Consider the following 22,787-nt stretch of genomic DNA (forward strand, 5'->3'; position numbering starts at 1 on the left):
TATATATATATATATATATTTTTTTTTTTTTTTTAAATAAGATCTAAAAGTTTTTTGAGTGAAAGCAGTGAATTAGTCTTTTTTTTTTTAATTCTAGCTACATCTGAGATGCAATTGTTGGCTGTTTTCAACAATATACATCGAAAATAAAGACATTGATTGACTGAAAATGGTTCAAGATTAGATGAAATGTCTTGTTTTCTCATGTATATTTATAATTGCTCTTCACCTAAAAATATATTTGTTTTATCCGATTACTCGATTAATCGATAGAATTTTCAGTCGATTACTCGATTACTAAAATATTCGATAGCTGCAGCCCTACCGTATTCCGAGGGATCCAAAGAGGAGAGCGAAATGGACGGCTGCAATTCGACGTGAAAACTGGGCACCAAAAAAATCACCACAGACTATGTAGTAGTCATTTTATATCCGGTAAGATGCATTTAAGATATACTTAGAGGGTTTTGGGCTGACAAATAACCACAATTAAGATCATTGCTAGGCTAATCGCCGACAACATACACGTATGTATGTAGTGAGAGTGCTATCGCTAAACCATATAAACATTAAAAGCCTTAACTCCATTGACAAACGACATGAAATACATTAGACTTGACAGTGGATGTTAGCAATAACAAAAGATTTTGAATTGAAAATTTCGTAACTCACCTTTCCAAGCACAAGATAGATTCCTGCCGAATTTTCGTGGACGAGGACCTGTTTCACCCAACCAGCAACGAAGTATTTATAAGCCTCCAAGCTCTTGAAGTTTTTCAAATTTTCGTGAGAATAGGCTGATTTTGTGTGGACAAGATAATTGTAAATTTCAGCGTAGCAGATGTCAGGCAGACAGGGCGAAGACAGTGGGTCGAAAAACATCGATTTGGGCATCAAATATGGATCTGGCGACTGTATAGAACGAAGCTTTTCCACATAACGCCTTTTATGCAACACATCCAGTGAGTTTACGGCATCAGAAAGCACCGGGTCTTCCATGAAATGCATTTTAAATTCCTCGATCAATTGAAACCAATGCTAATACAGAGACAAAATGACGGACAAGTGGGCGGAACCATACAGTGAGCACGTGGTTTTGTGACGTCGGTGGGTAGGGTCTATAGAACTCAAATGACATGATCTCCCGTTTTTCATGGTCGATTGACTTCAAATGAAAACTGGTGTGGACATCAACTTCCGCACTTTCAAATGAGACCAACCAGCGGCACGTGGGTGACGTAATTACAGCGTGACGAAGCTGCAAAGACGATATGCGTAAACGCGTCGCTGCCGACACGTTCGGTGTTAAAGGGTTAAGGTTATCATACTGTCTGAATGTCATACCGGCACATGACTAATTACTGTATGTAATTTAATTGTAATTCATTTGATAAGGATTAGGTGTTTTAATTAATCAATTAATTGTGACGGAAAGAGTACAAAGACTGAATTTTAGCGACAATTTCGAAAAGATGCGGTCTCGCAATCACCATTCATTTTATGTATGCTTGCTTTGTTATTATACTGTGCGTAAAAACAAAGCTGTTGTTCATCTCCACCAGACTTCAAAACATTGGCACTGAACTTCAATGCAAAAAACAGTAGCGTGCAAATTCCCATTAGGCAAGTTTGATGTGGTAAACTGGGCGACAGTCGCTTATATGACAGCGTTTTGGCTTTGATACACGCACAAATACAGCAACAAATCAGAAGAGGGAGCGGCGAGGGGGGATTTTTTTTTTTTTTGCAAAGCAGTTTCCTGCGGTGTGGAAGTTGGCGTGTTGCCGCTCGTGTGTGACTGGAGGAGAAGAATGAGTGGGAGGGAGACGGTGGAGCAGACCGCCGTAAGTGTCAGTATCTCAGCTGCGTGCGAGACGGACGTTTGCTTCTTGTGGGATTTACACGAGGAGGAATGTTCTGCTTGAGGGGTGAGTGTCCGGAACGCGCGCCGGTGTTTTTTGCCTTGGTCTGGAAGACAAAGAAAAGTTCAAGTTTGCATCTCTCTTTTGTTGTCTGAGCAGTTTCCGCGTTTTCTTTTGAATCATTTCTGAATTTTTTTTAGGCTTTTTTTAAGCTAGTTTGCAAGATCGGTCGCTTAAAAGACGAGTTAAAACAAACTAGTATCACTTTTCTGCAGTATTCACACCCGTCACTCACTTTTGGCTTCTTCAACCTTCTCATCACCTCTGAAGAATGCATTGACATCATCGCCTGGGATGGATTTTTAATATTTGCCCTAGTTTGCAGCAGAGGAAGGCTTTTTGAAAAGTAGTAAGGTTGCCCTAACAAAAAATGGGATTGAATAGTCATGTTTCAGTGAAACTGACGGGTATAGATGTCCAATCTGAGAGATGGTTCGAGGTGATTTTGTGTTCTGTCAGGTTCTTTGCGTAGCTGCACAATTACACCAGTCTTATTATTGTCATTCTATTGCCGTCAACAATAGGAGTTGGACCTCTGGCTAGCTCACAAAATAACAAATAAACAGAAAAACTAGGCTATTTTCATCCTTCTGCTATGAGTTTATCACTAGTAGACGTCCAATCTGTTTGGAGTGGGAGGGTTGGCGAATGTTCATTCGCTGCCAACCCTCCCACTCCAAACAGATTGGACGTCTATGGCCGTCAGTGGCAGCTAACGCCAGGCAATGAGTTCATTTTGAGGCATTTAACGTTGATTTTCGGTCACTTACTGTTGATTTTGGGGTATTTATGGGTCACTTACTGTTGAGTTTGGGTTACTGGAAAGGAAATGACTTAAGAATGTCCCCAAATGAATAAAATAAATAATAAAAAATACTGTAATTTTCAGACTATAAGCAGCTACTTTTTTCCTTAATTTTGAATCCTGTGGCTTATTGTCCAGTGCGGCTTATCTGTTGATTTATTTGGGTTAATAGTAAAGATGTCCCGATCGATTGACATTTTCAAAGTATCGGAATCGGCAAAAAAATATTGGACATGTATTTTTAATATATATATATATATATATATATATATATATGTATATATATATTTTTTTATATTAAATCGTTTTCTAATTGTATTTAACGTTACAGACAAAATGTCTTACACTCATCCAGAGTCTTTAGTTTTGGCTTAAAGTAGGGCTAACAAATTTATCGCATTAACGGCGGTAATAACTTTTAAAATATTTAACGCATGCGCTGCACTTCCCACACACGAATTATCGCGTTCAATCTATAACGGCACTGTTTTACGTATACATAGAGCTACAAGGCAACGTAAAATGAGTAGAGAGAATTTTGGCAGCCTTTGAAGCTTTTTTTTTATTGGCTAAAGCCTTACAATCCTTCTCTAAATACTTAGAAATATCGTGGGAAGCAATGTGGGGAAGAAAGGTAGTAGTTGATCTTTTTCTTAACACCCTATATTATTTCCCAACGCAGAGAAGATATATCAATTGGTACCACTACGCACAGTCATGGTTGTACTTCCCATCATGGATTTGAGCAGAAGTTAAATGACTACAGTATCATTTACTGAAAGCTCAACAAATACACTAGATAGCAATATTTAGTCACAATATACGAAGTCACATTTTTCCTTTAAGAATTACAAGTCTCTCTATCCGTGAATCCCTCTCACAGAAAGAATGTTAATAATATAAATGCCATCTTGAGGATTTATTGTCATAATAAACAAATACAGTACTTATGTACTGTATGTTGAATGTATATATTCGTCCGAGTTTTATTCATTTTTTTCTTAATGCATTGCCAAAATGTATATGATCGGGAAAAAATATCGGGAATGATTGGAATTGAATCGGGAGCAAAAAAAAAAAAAAAAGCAATCAGATCGGGAAATATCGGGATCGGCAGATACTCAAACTAAAACGATCGGGATTAGATCGGGAGCAAAAAACATGATCGGAACAACCCAAGTTAATAGGTAACACTTTATTTGACAGCGGCGTCATAACACTGTCATAAGACTGTCATAATTATGACATGACACTATCATGTGCATTACTGAATGCTTAGGTCATTAAGTGTCACCCGGCAAATTATATCACTAACTCCATTTATGTCCAGCTCGGATGTTTTACATCCATTCAAAAGTGAGATAATTTTCCGGATGGCACTAAATGACATCTGTCATAAGCATTTCTAAATGCTCATGACAGTTTCATGTCATTATTATGATGGTAGTACGGCAGTCTTGTGGTGCCACTGTCAAATAAAGAGATACCATAACTAGCAATGAATGAAATTACTGAAACGGTAACTGAAGAAATAATTAGCACAGAACATGAAATTTGATTGTTATTTAACATCTGCGGCGCTACAATGCATGCTAGGAGGCATGCTGGATGACAACAGTGTTGACAGCAGTTGCCAGCAGAGATTGACTGTCAGCAGTGATGGCCAAATGAAGCTTTTTGAATCACCATGGTGGTCATGGTAGTTCATTTGGTCTTATGACAGTCTTATGATGCTGCTGTCAAATAAAGTGCTACCGGGTAATATTTTTTGGTGTAAATATCTCATAATACAGTGAGGACAGCTGCGGCTTATAATACAGTGCAGCTTGTCTTAGAACAAATGCCGTTTTTGTGTAAAATTTGGCGGATGGCGGCTTATATTTACAAAATTACGGTAATCAAAGTTAATTGGATCTCTAGTGCCGTCAATGTCAGCCAGTGAGCTAACATAGACACTATTGTGGAATGGAAGATTTTGATAGCAAACTGTTGGTTCCCCCCATTTTTTTTTCTTGACAATGACACCTCTTTAAAACGATTTACCGGTTCTTGGTGAGAGCATATTGATAACCTTTTGGGCTACAAACAAAGTAAGGCTGCAACAACAAATCAGTTAATAAATTAGTTGCCAACGAATTTAATCGGTTTTTGCCAGCAGCTTTGAGCAGTCCCGTTTAGGTCCTTGTTTGTGAATAATGTGAGGCTGCGCCCTTAGCGCTAGTATTTAGGGCAAGAGAGAGAGAGAGTTCACTACTAGACTCAGGTTTAGTTGCGGAATCAATAATATTTGTGCGAGAGTTAGATTGTCTTAATTTGTGTTTGTTGTCATATCCAGTGTACCTCCGTCAGAGGCCAGTAAATGAAGCCAACTGTATTCTTTGTTGATGAGACGTAACTACTTAGCACGGTGCGCTAACTAGTTAGCGATTATGCTGATCAGTGTAGTAAAGTTCTCTCTCTTTTTTTTTTTTTATTAAGAAATTCACATAAACCCATTCATATAACAGCTTAGTCTCCTTTCAACACAAACTCCCATTCAAACTGTAAATTGTCATACAAGAGAGTGTGCTTTGAAATTGGATCTGGATTTGTGAACAACTGTTTGATAAAGAAAATCATTCCAGTGTGCCTCCTTATTCAATTTTGTTGTTTAGTTTGTTAAACGAAAATAAATGAGTCATTGGCACAATTTATATCAGCGCTTTGCCCACAAAAAAAGAAATGTCAATCAGCAGCACATTTTATTATTTTGAATGACTTTTGTCTGATTTGTGTCCTGAGAAATTCTTTGAATGTTTTATACTTAGAGTCTTTATTAAAAACTTTAAGTTTTATCTACCTAAAACTGTACAGTTGTAGACTACAGTTAAGTCAAGAAACTGTAATATATTATTATTTTTGAAGGAAATAGTTATCCATTTTGTCTTCATTGAGACTTACAACACGCCTAAAACAACTTCAAGTTAGATTGTGACGGTCATTGAAAAAAGTGACTCATATCCGATTAATCATTTAATTAATCCTCCGATTAAACACTTATAAAAATAATTGTTAGTTGCAGCTCTACTACAAAGTATATCATAGTATAAAAGTGTATAGTGATATATTACCTTTTTGAAATATTGTCACACCACTAGTCAAAAAAAGCCAGTTTGTTACAAAATGAAATAACTTTAAAGCCGTTAGAACAGTAGAACTGTTCATCTGTTTCCCTAGTTTATAAGTGGTAAAATGCCAAAGTTACAGTGTAATAAATGCAAAAACAGTAGTTTTTAAAGCAACTGTAGTTCATCTATCACCGTCCATGACAGCACGCAATGCAAAATTAGAATATTCAGTGGAAAAACTACTCAAGTATTGAGTCACTCTGCTCCAATGTAATCTTGAAGATGTCAACCGTATGGAACTGATTCTCTTGTCCCTTGCTCCCAGAAGTCATAAAGCAGTTGGCCCGTTTAGAGTTGAAAGCAAAAACCCTCAGCTGGATGCAGTAAGGTTGTATTGACAGTAGTTTCTAGATCATGTGTATGCTCACAACATTTTCTCTAAAAGCAATGTGTTTTGATTAGTGGATTTTTAAAGGAATCTGGTCACTCAGAGATGTACTGAAGAACTGTTTTTCATATTGCGGTATGATGTTCCAGGTTGTAAATGAAACCGTATGAAGTAGAGCAGTCAAGATCATAAAATGTGGCAATTAATCTGTAATTTTCCACGAATTTGTTCATATGTTCATCACTGACCAGTTAGTTTTAACCGCCGCGCCGCCAAGACAAACTAACCCAGATTACGTGGTCCCGACGTGGTTGCCAGAGATGGAGATTGCTTGCTTATGTTGTGTTTTAAACAAGCCCCCAATCCAACCCGACGCGAGCCTTTATCCACCCAGCTCCGTGTTCTTGAGCGGCCAGCTGAGCAGATATCCCGGCGGTGGGCCTACAGTAAGCTTCTTTCTGGTTGTCAACACATGCTCTTAATGTGGCTTTCTGGATGTTACGTAAAACTTCTTCTCAAAGCCACCAAATTGGAACGTGATCAGACTCTAGATCGGGAGTTTCAGCCAAGACGCTAAATCGTAAGGTTTGTCGTTCGAAGGAATCTACAGGAGTTGCAGGAGGTCAAAACGACTAACTTATCAGTGTTTGAATCAAACGTAATCACTAGTGTTGGACCGATACTTTAATTATCTTTTTTGAAATACAATAGTTTAAAAAGATTAATACAAACTTTGTGACTGCACAGTAAAAGCCGTTATATCACATTAGTACCATAGCTGAACTCATGTGCTAATCACTTTTGCTAGGCGACTACACACGTTCGCTAGCTTACTTTTCCCCGGTTGACCTCCTTCTAACAAAACCAATATATTTATAGATGCTCATTTTAATGTCAGTTTTCATAAAACGTTAAATCCTGGCTTTTATTACCGTTTGTCATCTATAGTATTGCACCGATAATGTACCGATACATTTATTTACTTAAAAAAAAAAAAAGTTTCAAAAGACTAATATAAACTTTTTGACTGCACAGTAAAACCCATTATATCAAATTAGAATGTTAGCTTAGCTCATGTGCTAATGACTTTTGCTAGGAGACGAGACAAATTTTCCGGCTTACTTTTCCCCGGTTGACCTCCCTCTAACAAAGCTAACACTTTATAGATGCTCATGTCAATGTTACTGTTCATAAAATGTTACATCGTGGCTGGTATTACCGTTTATTATTTACATTTAGCCACCATTTAAATGATTTCCCTGGCTGGAAACACCACAGTAATTGACTATCATTTTCCGTCTTTCATAAAAGAAATTCGTTGACTTTTAGCTATTTTTTTCTACCTTTACTACATTGTTCTTTGTTTTCTTCTTCTTTTTCGGCGCGTTTTTAATTGGCGGCCATCTTGGGAAGAGGGACAAGCGCTGTTTTTGTGTATAAATGGCTGTGTTCGTAACTGGTGGCCATCATTGGGAGGACAACCGGTGTTTGATAAATAAATATGGAATCTGTGCATTGTTACTTAGTACTCGTTGGTACCGATACCTGCATTTTAGTACCTTATGGGGCCACTTCCGATACTAGTATTGGTATCGGTGAAACACTAGTAATCACAACACAGACCCCCATAAGTAGTCGCAGACAATTTTACGATAGCCCCTCTCATTGTCCTTCAACCGACTTGCATTTTGGGATGCGTGAGAACATCCGAGAGATGTGCTGGCATGCAGCGGATCAACTTTTCAATCTATTTCCACTTTGCCGACACTATATTTACACTCCTGGTGCTTGGAAGGTGATCTTCTGGAGTATTAGACTTGAATTCCTGGAATGTATGTGTGGAAAATTTAAGCACACACACTTTAGGGTAGGCATCAATAGGTCATGTTAGCTTGGGTTAGCGTGGCGATGACCTGTACTTATCGGCAGTTCTAACTAGTAAGCATACACCAAAGGACCCTCGTTAACCCGTACCTGCGCTCCATGTCTGGAGCCAGGCCGTGACCGGCCGACCTCGACCGCGCGCCCTTTAGCCCGGCGGGTCGCCCTGTTGACGGATGCTCCCACACTCACCATGACAGGCTGCCTTTCAACAGGTTCTGTTGAGTGTCAGTTTATATGAATGCAGAATGAAGTTATTTGATACTGTCTGAAATGATATCCTAGGTATGAATTTAAGGTCTCTTCAAGCGTTTCTGTGAAATTCAGGTTCGTGAACCAATGTAACAATTAACAGAGACCCACAGATGGCAGTGTTACATCAATTAGCATTGGAGATCAGCACAGTTTTTGAGTAGAAGATAACAATTAGGTCGTGAATTGAAAGAATAGCGATCATATTATTGGAAATCGCACCCGATCACGTCATGACTGCTTATTTTTGCGCTCGAGTCCGAGTTCCAGTCACCTGATTTTCAGAATAAGCCGATACCGAGTCCTGATCCGATACGGAAACGTTTATTTTTTTTTTTTATCCGAACAAAAGTTCCAAGTATCTTCTTTGGGCAATGCCATTATATTTCTTGATTATTTTGTTATTTTTTAGCCCTTTAAAATAAATAAATGAAAACCTGATCCTTTTCACCCAATTCCGATCCTCTGAAAAATTTCCGGTCACTTGATCAGATCAGGGACATCCCTATCAGGGCTGGGCATCGAACATCAAGCATCGATGGGACCCGGTTCTAACACTCCGTTTCTCCTGAAACTGTTCTAATTTTTAGATTTCGATTCCATGTCTCGATGCCCTGATCGCCGAGTGGAAAAAAATCGAGAAGTTAAGACATTAATATAAACTAAAAAATTCTTAAACTATAAAATTTTTTGCCCCTGCCTGATTTTTTTTTTTACCCTGCCTCTTATAAGAATCGGAATCGACAATCGTTCTGAACCGGAATCGAAACATGGAACCGAAATCGGAACCGGAATCGTTCAATTTCAAACGTTGCCCAACCCTAATCCCTATGATACCATCTGAAATGATGTTTTTATGTATGAATTTAAGGTCTCGCCAAGCTTGTCTGTGAAATTCAGATTCATAAACCTCCGTAACAACTAACAGGAACCCATAGATGGCAGTGTTTCATTAAGTAGCATTACTGATCAGTTTTTGAGCAGGAAAAAAAAAAAAAAAAGGTAGTGAATAGAAAAAACTAGCAATCATGTGATTAGAAATAGGGCCCAGTCACGTCATTTCCAGAGGTTAGGAATCGGGTACAAAAAAAAAAATCATATTTTTAAAATGTGTTTATTTATTTTTAAGTATTAACTCATTGACTGCCATTGACGACAATTGATGTCCAGTCCATTCTGACTGTTTTTAAAGATTTCTTTTAAGGGCTACAAGAAAACAAAATAAGATGTACAAGGATATTTTGTACTACTCAACATTTTTAGAAGATCGGAATCGTATGAAAAAGATGGGGTTTTTAAGATGTTTTGGGGGGGCTACAAAGCAACAAAAATAATCAAGATACAGTATATACGTATATTGTCAAAAGAAACAAAAAGATGTATGTTTTGTAGGGCTGCAGCTATCGATTATTTTTGTACTCAATCTATCAACTATTTAGTTCGAATAATCGAGTATTCGGATTAGGAATATATAATGAGTTGCAGAATAAATTTTAGGAGATGTAAAACAAAGGCGTGCTAAGATGAAATGCAAATACAAAATAAAATTAGAATTGCACTTTCATTTAAAAATAAATTAAAACACCTGAGCTTAGCCTCAAACGGTATTAAAAAAATGGATGTAAATACAACAAGAGAACAATTGACTAACTTGCATAGCAAAGTCTGCTAGCTTAAATGCTATAAAATGAAACTAAAATAAAATAAAACTTTTTTTTTTTTTTTTTTTTTTTTTTTTTTTTACAATGTTCTTAACAAATCGTTCAAACACGTATTCCCACAAAAAACGGCTAAATATACCTATAAACTAAATTACAAATGCATAAAAAAAAAAAAACATTAACTCAAAAAAAAAAAACTTACCTTATGTTGGTCTTAACAGGGAGCAGCTGGATTCAGCAATGTTAAATGAGTTATGACATATATGTCACTGTTGCCAATTGCCATTATAGGGGCAGTGTATCCACTCTAATCAATAACACTAAATGCAAACACTTTCAAAACAAACCATTACAACGCCACTCAAATTAAACGAAGAATCAAAGCAGCAAAATTTGATTCAAAGCTTTTTTTCTAATTGAATTACTCAAGTACAGCACTAATGTTTGGAATAAATTAATTCATAAATTGCTGTGGTATCGGATCGGTACTCAAAGCCATGTGACTGGAGCTCGGGTGCAAAAATATGCAATCGGGACAATGCTTCAAAAAACATTTTTGTTAACTGACATAAATAAAAACTATCTAGTTCACGTTGGCCCTGATGGCGGTACTGTCAGTTTCGACGGGGTGAGGTTTTGGGCAAAACAATGACGGTCTCCCTGCGGGTGAGCGGATGACTAAAACTCAGCATGCAGGTGCTCCTCATGTTCCATTGGGATTCACGCGCAGCCATGGTTACTATTGTCCCTCCCTTCCGCTTTAATCCTCCCGCTCGCCAAACTCAACACATGTGGACATCTACTTGCCACAAATATGCTTTTCCGACCTTCTCTGTCAGTCGTCAGGGCTCGCACGACTCTCCGGGCCGCTAATAGCGTTGCACTGGATGACCCGCGAGGTGTATGCATTTATAGGCTGGGGTTTGTCCATTATGGTTTTTGTATTTGCGTGCGTGCGTGCGTGCGGCGGTTTTGGCCGAGTAATCAGCTTGTGTGTATTGGCGGACTGACTCTGTGGAAATGATAACCGTCATTAATGGCTCCTTCAACCTCTGGCAAAATTTTTCGCTGGATGGCAGCCAGCCACAGACAGACGTTCCAATAGGAGAGGATTAGGGTTCATTTTTAGCGGATGAAGAGTGAACGTTGTTTTTTGAAGTGTGTCTGCCTACTTTTCTTAGAGCACAAGTGTCAAACTCAAGGCCCGGGGGCCAGATTTTATCATTTTTTGTGGCCCGCGAAAATAAATCATGTGGGTTGACGTCATTGTTCCTCATTACAGATGTCAGAGAATATTTACGGCTTTTGTTTGGTTTGTGTTTATAATTAGAATAAATAAATAAATAGGAAAAAAATACAAGAATACTTGCCTTTTTTCCCTTTGTTTTTTTTTGTTTTTTCAAAGAAAAAGAAATAAGGAAAATATTTACTGTTTTCTTTTTATTTTTTTTTTCAATAAAAGAAAAATAAATTTCCAAAACATAAGTGAAAAAATATTTTTTTTAATTCAAAAAACAAAAAAAGATAAGAAAATATTTTGTTCTTTTTAAAAATAAAAAAGGGAAAATTAATTTTTAAAAAATCAATAATTAGTTTCCCCCTTTTTTTAATCAAAAAACATAAAAATATTTCCTTTTCTGTATCCCTTTTTGTTTTGTTTTTTAAACTAAAAAATGTAAATTTTAAAAAAGGAGGAGTAATCATGTTTCTCACTAAAATAAAATTCAAATAAATTTTCTGTAGCCCTAAATGAAAGATCGAAGACTACAGAAATTTGAGAATATTTACTGTTTTTTTTTTTCTTCCTTAATTTAAAATAATTATTAATAAATAAATTTTAAACATTTAAGAACAAGAATTTAACTAAAGGTTTTTTGTTTTTTTTGGGTAACTATGCCTCAACATAATATTTACATAATTACTAAAGGCATTATTATAAAAAAGAGAATGTTTGCTATTTCCTCCATTTTATCATTTAAAAAAATGAAAATATATTTTAAAAAATTGACAGATATAAGAATAATTGCTTTCAAGAGGTTTTGGACAATTTGCAGGACAACAATGTCTCTAAACGATTCATCGGCTGTCAAAATAGTTGTCAATTCATATGCTAATCCATCAATTGCTTTGACTTGTAGGCTCTAATAAGCCACAATTGTTCTTTTATACTAAATATGTTATTGGAAACAAATAAAATATTGCCATTGATTTAAAAAACTATCATATTTAGTACATGTTTTGACCTACGGAGGGCGCCATGTTATATGCGCGCAATGGACGCTCGGGGTGATGACGTAGTTGGCCTGGACTGGCAGAATAGCTGTGCTAGCTAGCAAGCGAAGCTAGTATAATGACTGGCATCCAATTCCACCTCATCAGCAGCATCTTTAAACCGATCCTAGGCAGGTTGCCTTGATATTGACTTACTGCCATATGACAGTTTGTATTATCAATCCCTTCATTGCTTACCTTAGTTTTTTACACGGCGAGACGTCCAACACATGCGCACATCGTTTAAAAACGGTCATTACTTACTATTTGTGTTTTTATTTAGTCTTTTCGTACCCCCTCATTGCCTCAAAATACTTTCTGGATGTGTTTCCCTCTCATACTTTTAAGCATTGTGTTTTCTTGTAGCTTTAAAGCAGATTGTTGATCTTTTGACCACATTAGTCACATAGCGTATTTAAACCATCCTTATTTGATATTACTACATGTAAGTATTTTCTTATGGCATCTTTGGTATGTTCTGCCTGTATGTATCTAAACAAAACAAGCTGAAAGTGCACGGTAGTACTTTGGGTGTCAGATTTGCCTCTTGTTGGACATTTTGCAGGTGTAGCACATTTTGGCAGAACACTGGTTTTGTCCTACTCTAGTCTCATCCTGTCTTTCCTGTTCATTTTGCTTTTGTTGCTCGTTTTGTGAAATATCAACAGTGCTGTCATTAGACATGTGCCGGTATGAGATTTTGACGATACGATAACCATGGGCAAAAATACCGCGGTTTCACGGTATTGCAATTATAGCTCCAAAATGTGTTATTTTGAGATGTATGGGTTAAAAAAATATTTTTTTCCTTTGAACATGATTTTTTTTTTTTTTCAGAACATAGTTGCAAATTGGAACATGAATATATTGTTAAAATAAATTATCAATAAAAAAAACTTAAATAAAATTTAAACATATAATATCGACTATACCCACAGCCACAGCTCAAGTTGCTCAAGATTAGAGCAAGAACAAAATAATTTCTATAAAAAAAGTAAAAACACTTCTGAATAATTTTTTTTTTAATTCTACTGCATGACTTTTTTTGAGGGTGGAAAAGCTCAAGTGAAGTTTCACCATTTTAAGCCACTGTGTCAGCTCTAGTCTACATGATGTCATGCCTATTTGTTAAAAACAAAGAATTTAAAAGTTAATAAGTTAGTTAAAAATGTATAAGCTAATTTAAAGTGTAAATATTGTTGTGGAAAGGTTTCATCTAAATGTCCCAAAAAAAAAAAAAAAACATTGAGTGTGAGACCTCTCCTTGATTCAGTGAACGTGGATTTGTGCTTAGGGCAAGAGCATCTTTCGCAATTAGCGATCTTTGATGCTATCCCCTTTTCCCCTTCATTCAAGCGAATCAAGCTCGTTTTCTCACTCTGCGGGTGTAACACTCGACGAAGTTGCTCTCCCAGCTAAGCCTAGGCTAACATTCGTCTTTGTAAGCTTTTAATGTGTTTGTATATTGAATTTGAAAGGAAAATGTGTGTTTTGTTTTTGGTGAACTTTTTCATGGTGCTAATCTGTTGAAGCTACTCACACATGGAAAAACACAATTGTACAACGTTTTAAATGTATTCATTTTGTATATTCCACTTACCACGATTTGAGAGCTCAATAAATTGAAGAAAAGTACGCCTTATGTTTGGAGTATTTGTTTTTGGGTTCACTGGCTGTCTAGCCGATAGCGTCACTTTCATACACAGCAACAAGCGGGAGGGGGTGAGCGCTGCCGCGCCAAGCCACTTTTGGTTGCATTTTTGACACATGAAAAAAGCGAATACCGTACTACGGTCTGACGGAAAATTTTAGCGGTTTTGAAACCGCAACGTTTTCACACCACGGTAAACCGTGAAACCGGTAACCGGCACATGCCTAGCTGTCATGCTTAGTAATGTTTAATTCGGGTTCAAATCGAAAGGGCTGAAAAGATGACATGTTCATGTCGCTAGTAATACTCTGAAAGCCTGGTAGCGTGCTCCAGTGACGTCACCGCCCTGCGACGTCGACAGTAATGGCGACCTACCATTTAAACTAATTTTCCAATTTTTATCAAAACGAAAACATCAAAAGGGGTTTTATTATCAGATTATTTTAACTCATACTAATGTTTATCGTAAGTCTTTCTATCCGTGGTTCCCTTTAATTAGCACACATATTTTCCCTCCGCTATTATCCATACACTGCTTGACAGCTTACCTCTGCACTTATGGTTTATTGCCATCGCTAGAGGGAGGCTCCTCCCCCAAGCACTGCCTATTAACCCTGGTATTATGCCCCACTAACCAGCTGCCCTCATCCTCACCTAACACAGTAGATGCTACCACCAGTCACGGTCCAATGCTGAGCTATTCACTATTAATCTGCTGTGTGTCCCTGCTAAGGTGTCAGGTATTATTTTACGACGCCCATCTGTGAATCATACGGCTACAGTTACACTTATTTGTCCACCGACAGCTATTGTTTTGTGTGTGACATCATCTGAGTTGATGTACCTGTATGTAGTAACGACAGCTATTTACGTACATGCAGGGGTTTGATGTCGGATCCCCCACCAACACATCAGTTGGTGTCATTAGCGTACCATCTGACAACCAAATGGCAACCCAGTTTTTGAGGCAGTAGGTAATTACCACCAGTATGGCGTCCATCTGTGTTGAGTGCATTCTGCTGGAGTCGAGGCTGGATAATCCAGATTAGATGAGCAGTGTTGAGAATCAGAGGAATTGGGGAGAGGTAGGGTGGGGAAGACAGGAGTTCCGTCTTAGATGAATAGCTGACTTGCCGGTATCAGAGGCACTGATGCGCGGATCAGTTCAGAAGTTTGGTTTCAACCAAGCTATAATCATTTGTTTTGGATCTTTTCAATCTGGATTTTTGTGGTCGTTTTTAGGAGCTTGAGAGAGCCGGCCAGGATTTTCTGATAGCACACTGCTAAAATAGTTGCGGTGGATAGTTGTTGTGGCGTTCAATCTTGTAACCCTAACCCTGCACATAAGCTTCCTTTGTCAAGCAAATCAATGCAAATCAATAGGATCCCCTGAGAGCGGGAGCGGAAGGACAAAAATTGTAGGAGGAGAGAGAGGAGGAGCCCAAGTTGGCGGGGTTTTGTGGTCCCCAGTGGGTTGCAAAAAGTACCAACCACCACCTCAAGTGGAAGCTCCAAAGAGAGGGAGGAGTTGGGGGTCTGCGTAGGCCAAAGGAGGTGGGAGACTGATTGGTGTTAAGGTCTTAGCTGGGGATGATCACATATGCGCACTGCCTCTCCTCGGCGCCGGTGGTCAGCTGCTGGCACGGGGCCTGCTATGAGGACCCCTCCGGCGAGAGGCAAGCTCCGTTCTCCGACAAGATGGGGAACCGACTCCAGTCGGAGGCCTTCCCCGGCGCCAGGCCACCCAGGAGCGAGGGCTGCCTCCGCAAACGTCTGCTCTCCGTGTCTAAAGTCCACCAAAAGCAGGACTCTCTCTGGACACCCCAACCTATGCTCGGACCTCTCGATAAAAGTCCGTCACGAAAGAGTCAAATCAGCCACGATGACAAAGGTATAGTCACAGGAGGCAAGATTCTTAAGTTTAGATACTGTGGTGTGGTTAGTTCCAGTAGACATCTAACTTGTTTGATAAGTTTTTTGAGGCTGTCCAAGAAAAGAACTTGCTAGGTAGCCTGCCGTTTGTGTTTCTGGACGAAACAGTTAAGTATAGCAGTATCAGATGCTGTTTGTCAGTTCTGGTAGACATGTAACCTTAGTTATTTTTGGGATGCTATTAGCTTGACATTTGTGTTTACTGCAAGAATAATCTGTAATTTCCAAACTTTTACAGCAGAGGTGCAACAATTACAACTAATCAATTAGCAAATTAATCAACAACTATTTTAAAACCAGTGAAACGTTTAGGACCTTCTTCACCTTAAACTTGTCTAAATTCTTGAAATTATAACAATTTTCAGACGTCTTACTATCTAAACAAGCTTCTTAATGAGGCTGCAACAACTAAACGATTAAAATCGATTAATACATTGGTTCCCAACGAATTTGACAATCGATTTTTACTATGAGCAGTCCCGTTTGGCTCCTTGTTTGTGGGTAATGTGAGGCTGTGTGCGTGTGCCAGTGATCAGAGCAAGAGAGAGAGTTTACTGCTACACTCATGCTGGGTTGCTGAATCAATAATATTACGAAATGTCAAGAGTTAGATTGTCTTTTGTGTTGTTAGATGTGCTGTGCCTCCTTCCAAGCTGAGTAAATAGAAGCCAATTGAATTGTTTGTATTAATGAGACATTACTATTTATCACGGAGGGCTAAGCTAGTTAGCAATTATGCTAATCAGTGTCCTAAACATCCGTTTGTATTGTGTTTTGGTGAAGCATATTAGCCTTGAGTTTAGCGCTGCAGCTCTCAATTATTTTAGTATTCGATTAATCGATGAACTGTTCGAATAATCAAGTAATCAGATTAGGAACATAAAACATTACAATACCTGATCTTAACCTCAAACGGTATTAAGAAAAAATAATAAAGGAGGATCTAAGTACAGCAAAAGAACAATTGGCTAACTTGCACAGTAAAAATCGACTAGCTTAAATGCTATATAATGTTAACTTTCTTTTTTTTTTTTTTTTACAATGCTCTGAATAAATCGTTCAAACACACATTACCTAAAAAAACAGCTAAATATACCCATAAAATAAATTACAAATGCATTAAAAAAAAACAATAGCTCAAACAAAAACTAATGTTGGTCTTAACAGGGAGCAGGTGGATTCAGCCATGTTAAATTAGTTGTCATATTCACTGTTGCCACTAGAGGGCAGTGTATCCACCCAAATCAAAGACATAGATGCAAACACTTCTAAAACAAACCATTTAGTGCTGCAACGATTAATCGATTAACTCGAGTATTCGATTAGAAAAAAAGATTCAAATTAAATTTTGCTGCTTCGAGTATTCGTTTAATTAAGTAGCGTTGTAATGGTTTATATTGAAAGTGTTTACATTTTGTTTTATATAATTTTATTAACACTGCCCTATAATGGCAATTGGCAACAGTGACATATATGTCATAACTCATTTCACATGGTTGAATCCAGCTGCTCCATGTTAAGACCAACATGAGCTAAGTTTTTGTTTGAGCTAATGTTTTTTTAATGCATTCGTAATTTAGTTTAGTGGTATATTTAGCCTTTTTTTTTTTTTTTTGTGGGAATATGTGTCCGAACCACTAGTTCATCGATTAATCGACTACTAAAATAATCGATAGCTGCAGCCCTAAAACCATTACAACACCACTTTAGAAAACGAACCGAATACTCAAAGCTTTCTTCTAATTGAATTACTTGAGTTAATTGATTAATCGTTGCAGCACTACTTAAGTTATTGTTAGATAGTAAAGTTGTTAGTAAATTTCTTTACTATCACATATAAACCCATTCATAAAACAGCTCGACCCTAAAGCCGACACAAACTCCCATTCAAACTGTAAATTGTCATACAAGAGAGTGTGCTTTGAAATTTTGTGAGAATTTTGAGATTTTGTCTTCATTGTTTCTTACAACATGCCTCGAGTTAAACTGTGAAGGTACCGTAATTTTCTGACTATAAGCCGCCACCCACCAAATTTGACTCGAAAATGGCATTTGTTCATTGATAAGCCGCTCTGGACTATAAGCCGCAGCTGTCCTCACTGTATAACGGGATATATACACCAAAATATATTAGCCGGTAAAATTTGACTTGACAGCGACATCGTAAGACCTGTCTAAGACCAAATGAACCACCATGAAGCTTTAAACAAATTAGCTGCAAAGCTTCATTGCTTTAAGAAGCTTCATTTGGCCATCACTATTCCCTTGGAGGAGACAGTCAACCTCTGCTGCTACCTGCTGTCAACCCTGTTGTCATCCAACATGCCTCCTAGCATGCATTGCAGCGCTAAAGATGTAAATAACAATCAAAAATCCTTTTTCTGTGCTAATTATTTCTTCAGTTAATGTTATAGTTGTTTCATTAATTGCTAGTTATGGTATTTGGTAACACTTTATTTGACAGTAGTGCCATAAAACTGTCATAAGACCATCATAATGATGACACAACACTGCCATGAGCAGTAATGAATGCTTACAACAGATGTCATTTTGTGTCATCCGGCAAATTATCTCACATTGGAATGGATGTAAAAGATCCGACCTGGACATAAATGAAGTTAGTGACATAATTTTCTGGATGATACTTAATGAGTAATGACATCTGTCATAAGCATTCATGCCCATGATAGCGTCATGTCATATTTATGACGGTCTTATGACAATCTTATGACACCATCGTCGATTAAAGTGTTACCTCTTAACCCAAATGAATCAACAAATAAACTGCGCTGGACTACCGCAGGATTCAAATTAAGGGAAAAAAGTAGCGGCTTATAGTCCGAAAATTACAGTAATTGAAAAAAGTAACATTTATCCAATTAATCGATTAATAGTTTAATTAATTGGCCAATAAATTGATTATAAAAACAATCGTTAGTTGCAGCCCTAAGTTACAGTAGACGTTTAAACAGAAATACCCTGTGATTAAAGTGTTTCTGTGGCTGGCTTACTCAGATGGCAGTCGCCATTAGCCTGACATTTGTGTTTACTACCAGAATGATTGTAGTATTTGTCCTGGCTGGAGTCTTAAAGTCACCTGAAGTGTTGCTCTTGCAGGTAATAATTACGCCGTGTGTCACAGTGACCAAGTGTCGCTAGCTCTTCCCCAAGCCGGACTATGTCTCTTCCCATTAGGTGATTTCCATCCCCCTAGTAGCCCGTCTGTCTAGTGTAGTGTGTTGAGCGGCGTCAATGCAGATTGGCTTTGTGACCTCTGACACCCGTGCTCTTTGGTGTGGCCTTGTTAGAATGGGGGTCCTTGAGCACAAACGCGATGGTCCTTAGAGAACTGCTGCAAATGCAAGGTGTAGACTGTTAATTTTACATATTGGATTTCAGGGTACATTCTGATTGTATTTCTATGGACATCGCGATATTTATGTCAACTCATGCCCCTTGGGATGGTTTCTCTTGGGAACCACAGACAAAAGCTTACAGCTGGAGGTGATGGTTCAGATCTGCATCTGTGTCAAGGGGTGACACATCGGGGTCACGGAGGTGCCCCGCTTTCACCTCCGCAACTCCATTAAGGCGCTATCATGCATTGGTGTTTTCATGCTAACGCTTCTCCCTCTATCTAACTTTTAGGTTACCCCTCCTTTCAACAGAACTACTTGGTCATTTCCAAATTCTTTCTTCCTGCGCATTTAGCGTGACAGCCTCTGTGCTCACGCCTGCTCTAGCTAACTTGGAGTGACAGCTCAAGATGCCGCCGCCATCAGTACAGTATTGTCCCGGCTCTTTAGGTGGAATCAGGCGTCACAGTCACTTTGCGACTACGCACCCCTGAACAGACGGCTTTCCGTAGACAAAGACGCAAGAGGTTTTTGCTCCTGATACCCTTGTGTTTAACTCGCAACCCTACGGTTCTTCTGGGTAGGAACTGTGACAGTCAGTTTAAAGGGTGGAGCAGGTGTCGGACCCCCTCTGTTCTCTTAATCCAATAGAAGGAAGGCAGGTCCAGCTATCGAGCAATCAGTGCCAACAGCTCCCTCGGGGATAGCACCTGAGGGGAATAACTAGATGAGGGCAAATGAAATGGATTGGATGCAGGAAGGGTTCTTGGAAATCAGATAGGACGAATTGTATGGACAACACAAGCAAAGGTCTTTGTCTCAAGACAAGAAAAAACAAGGTCAAGAAGTTTCTCAGCCTATTCTTAGCCTTCCTACAGTGACACTCGAAAAATAAGTATTCCACCCCCAAATAGTCTGTTGGCAGAACAATAGAAAAGGGAGCACGACACGGCGGGTAATGAGGAGATTCCACACTTTGTGGAATGAGGGGGTCGGGGGTGAAGTGGAAATCATTCAACTGTAAAATTTCGGGTCCCGTCAAAGCGACCCGCTCTGCATTTTTCTGTTTCGCCTTTACTAACTAGCACCTTTTCACCAAGAATATGCCGCATGTCTAAACGTGTCAAGTAGATTCTGGACAGCACTTAAAGAAGGTGAATGGTATTTTACCGCTTAATTGCAAGCTGTCCCATGAACAGACAGGCACAGGGGCGTCACTCTGATCTCGTTAGAAGCTTAATGGATGGTTAGAAACTAAAGAGGCACAACTGCTCCATCACACTAAACCAAATCAAGCCACCATTGACAAGTATTGGGCAGTAATCTAGTTTGGTGGGTTCCTTGTGGAGCTTCCAAGCTTTTTGGGTGGATTTTGTGGTTCGGTTTGAGTATTTATCTTTGGTTGTACGCGTCGGTTTTACAGTAAAGCAAGCTTACTTTGCAGTTTATCATAAAAGTGGTGTTAATTGAGTGTATTGGTTCTGTTGGAATTTGAACTTTTAGCCAGACTCCCAGAACCACGCCAGCTGAACCGCCAGAACCTCGCGAGCGCAATTCCAACGACCCGGGCTGGCGCAAATCCAAAAGGCCAAACTCCGCGCCTTAGTTTTAACTAGGGTTGTTCCGATCATGTTTTTTTGCTCCCGATCCGATCCCGATCGTTTTAGTTGGAGTATCTGCCAATCCCGATATTTCCCGATCCGATTGCTTTTTTTTTTTTTTTCCTCCCGATTCAATTCCAGTCATTCTCATTAATTTTTCCCGATCATATACATTTTGGCAATGCATTAAGAAAAAAATGAATACCACTCGGATGAATATATACATTCAACATACAGTAAATAAGTACTGTATTTGTTTATTATGACAATAAATTCTCAAGATGGCATTTACATTATTAACATTCTGTCTGTGAGAGGGATCCACAGATAGAAAGACTTGTGACTTTTTATATTGTGACTAAATATTGCCATCTAGTGTATTTGTTGAGCTTTCAGTAAATGATACTGTAGCCCTGACCAAATGCATGATGGGGAGTGGAACCATGACTGTGCGTAGTGCTACCAATTGATATATCTTCTCTGCGTTGGGAAATAACACAAGGTGTTAAGGAAAAGATCAAGTGCTATCTTGCTTCCCCAAATTGCTTCCGATGATATTTCTAATCGTAGGGAGAGGGATTGTAAGGCTTGAGCCAGTTAAAAAAAGGCTCCAAAGGCGGCCAAAATTCTCTCTACTTATTTTACGCTGCCTTTCATTTCTCCATATAGGTAAAACGGCGCCATTACAGATTGAGCGCGACAATGCGTGGGTTGACCGTCCAGCGCATACATTAATATTTAACGTGACACATTTTTTAATAAATTAATTGCCGCCGTTATTGGGATAAATTTGATAACCCTACCTTAAGCCTAAACTAAAGACTCTGGATGAGTGTAACATATTATGTCTGTAACGTTAAATACAATTAGAAAACGATTTCATTAAAATATATATTAAAAAAAAGGCATGGCCAATAATTTTTTTGCTGATTCCAATACTTTGAAAATGACGTGATCAGACATCTCTACAAATAAGCGATAGTTATGAGGTAGATATCCGTGACTTTTTTACAGACGCCATTTTTTTCATTGTGACGTCATTTGTTTAAAAGTTAAAAATATGCGAGTGAATAATTTTTTTTAAAGTTGTTTATTTTTTTTTACGAAATATGAGACATCAATTAATGATTCTAAGCTAAAAACAACCGACATTTTGAATAATAGATATAATTAATTACCTTCGTTTTATGGCTGGGTTGAAACAAAAGCCGTGGCGCGACGTCTGTAAACGGGGGTTTTCAGTGTAAAATGGACAAATTAAAAATAGTTCGGGGGCGTAATGCGCCATGAATCTGCTATGGCAGCATATAGACAAATTGCTCTATCAAACACAACAGTTGTTTTGGCTTAAAATACATCCGTTTCTTTTAAAGAGCAAGAGCAGAAACTGCTTTTTCAGTCTTGTTTGTGTTTTCCGACATAAACTGTCATTTTCTACTACATATTGAAAAAAGGGCCACATTACACCGGTCCCTGGTGTAAAAAAACATTTGGGGACTGCTGTGTTAGAGTCATACAAACAGTAAATATGGGAAAGGATTCTATTCCCTTCAGTTCACAGATGAATGACGTTCATTAGAGGTCGGTGGAGGTAGATAGAGTGTACTATTGTGAGTAGAAGAACCACAAATGATAAACACATAAATGGCTGTTTTCTGTTTTATTTTAATCAAACTTTAATCAAGTCTGAGCCTGGTCTTAATTTAACCTAAACGTGTTTTCCTGATAAGTACTGCAGTACATTTGTTAGACTCCCGGTGACTCGGACTCCTTTCGGACCCCAATCAGCTGGAGGTTCCATTAAGCCTTAAGAGAGCCAAGCAAAGCCTAGAGAACACAATCTCATGTTCCCCCGTGGAGTGATTACAAAAGGAACAAGAGCGAGCGGGTGGAAAGTGATTTAAAGAGGCTCTCAAACATTGTCATTGATGAGTAATCTTCTCTATGGCAACGTCCTTTT

At 38.3% G+C, this 22,787-nt stretch overlaps 1 protein-coding gene across 6 annotated transcripts in view; it reads left to right on the top strand.

The window, feature by feature from the left end:
• The window catches only part of nhsl1b (NHS-like 1b), a 194,202-nt gene that overhangs the window by 102,600 nt on the left and 68,815 nt on the right, over positions 1-22,787 (top strand). Inside the window, exon 1 of one of the 6 annotated variants that reach the window (XM_057823085.1) lies at positions 313-1,928. The exons of 3 other annotated variants lie outside the window; for them this stretch is intronic. In XM_057823085.1, the coding sequence (XP_057679068.1) occupies positions 1,913-1,928 (16 nt within the window). In that variant the 5' untranslated portion in view covers positions 313-1,912. Of the gene's footprint in view, positions 1-312; positions 1,929-13,477; positions 15,830-22,787 lie in introns of those variants that run through there. 2 more of the 6 variants (XM_057823081.1, XM_057823078.1) reach the window with 2 other exon arrangements.

Source organism: Corythoichthys intestinalis, chromosome 19 (genome assembly GCF_030265065.1).
Source record: "Corythoichthys intestinalis isolate RoL2023-P3 chromosome 19, ASM3026506v1, whole genome shotgun sequence".
NCBI classification, from domain to species: domain Eukaryota; kingdom Metazoa; phylum Chordata; class Actinopteri; order Syngnathiformes; family Syngnathidae; genus Corythoichthys; species Corythoichthys intestinalis.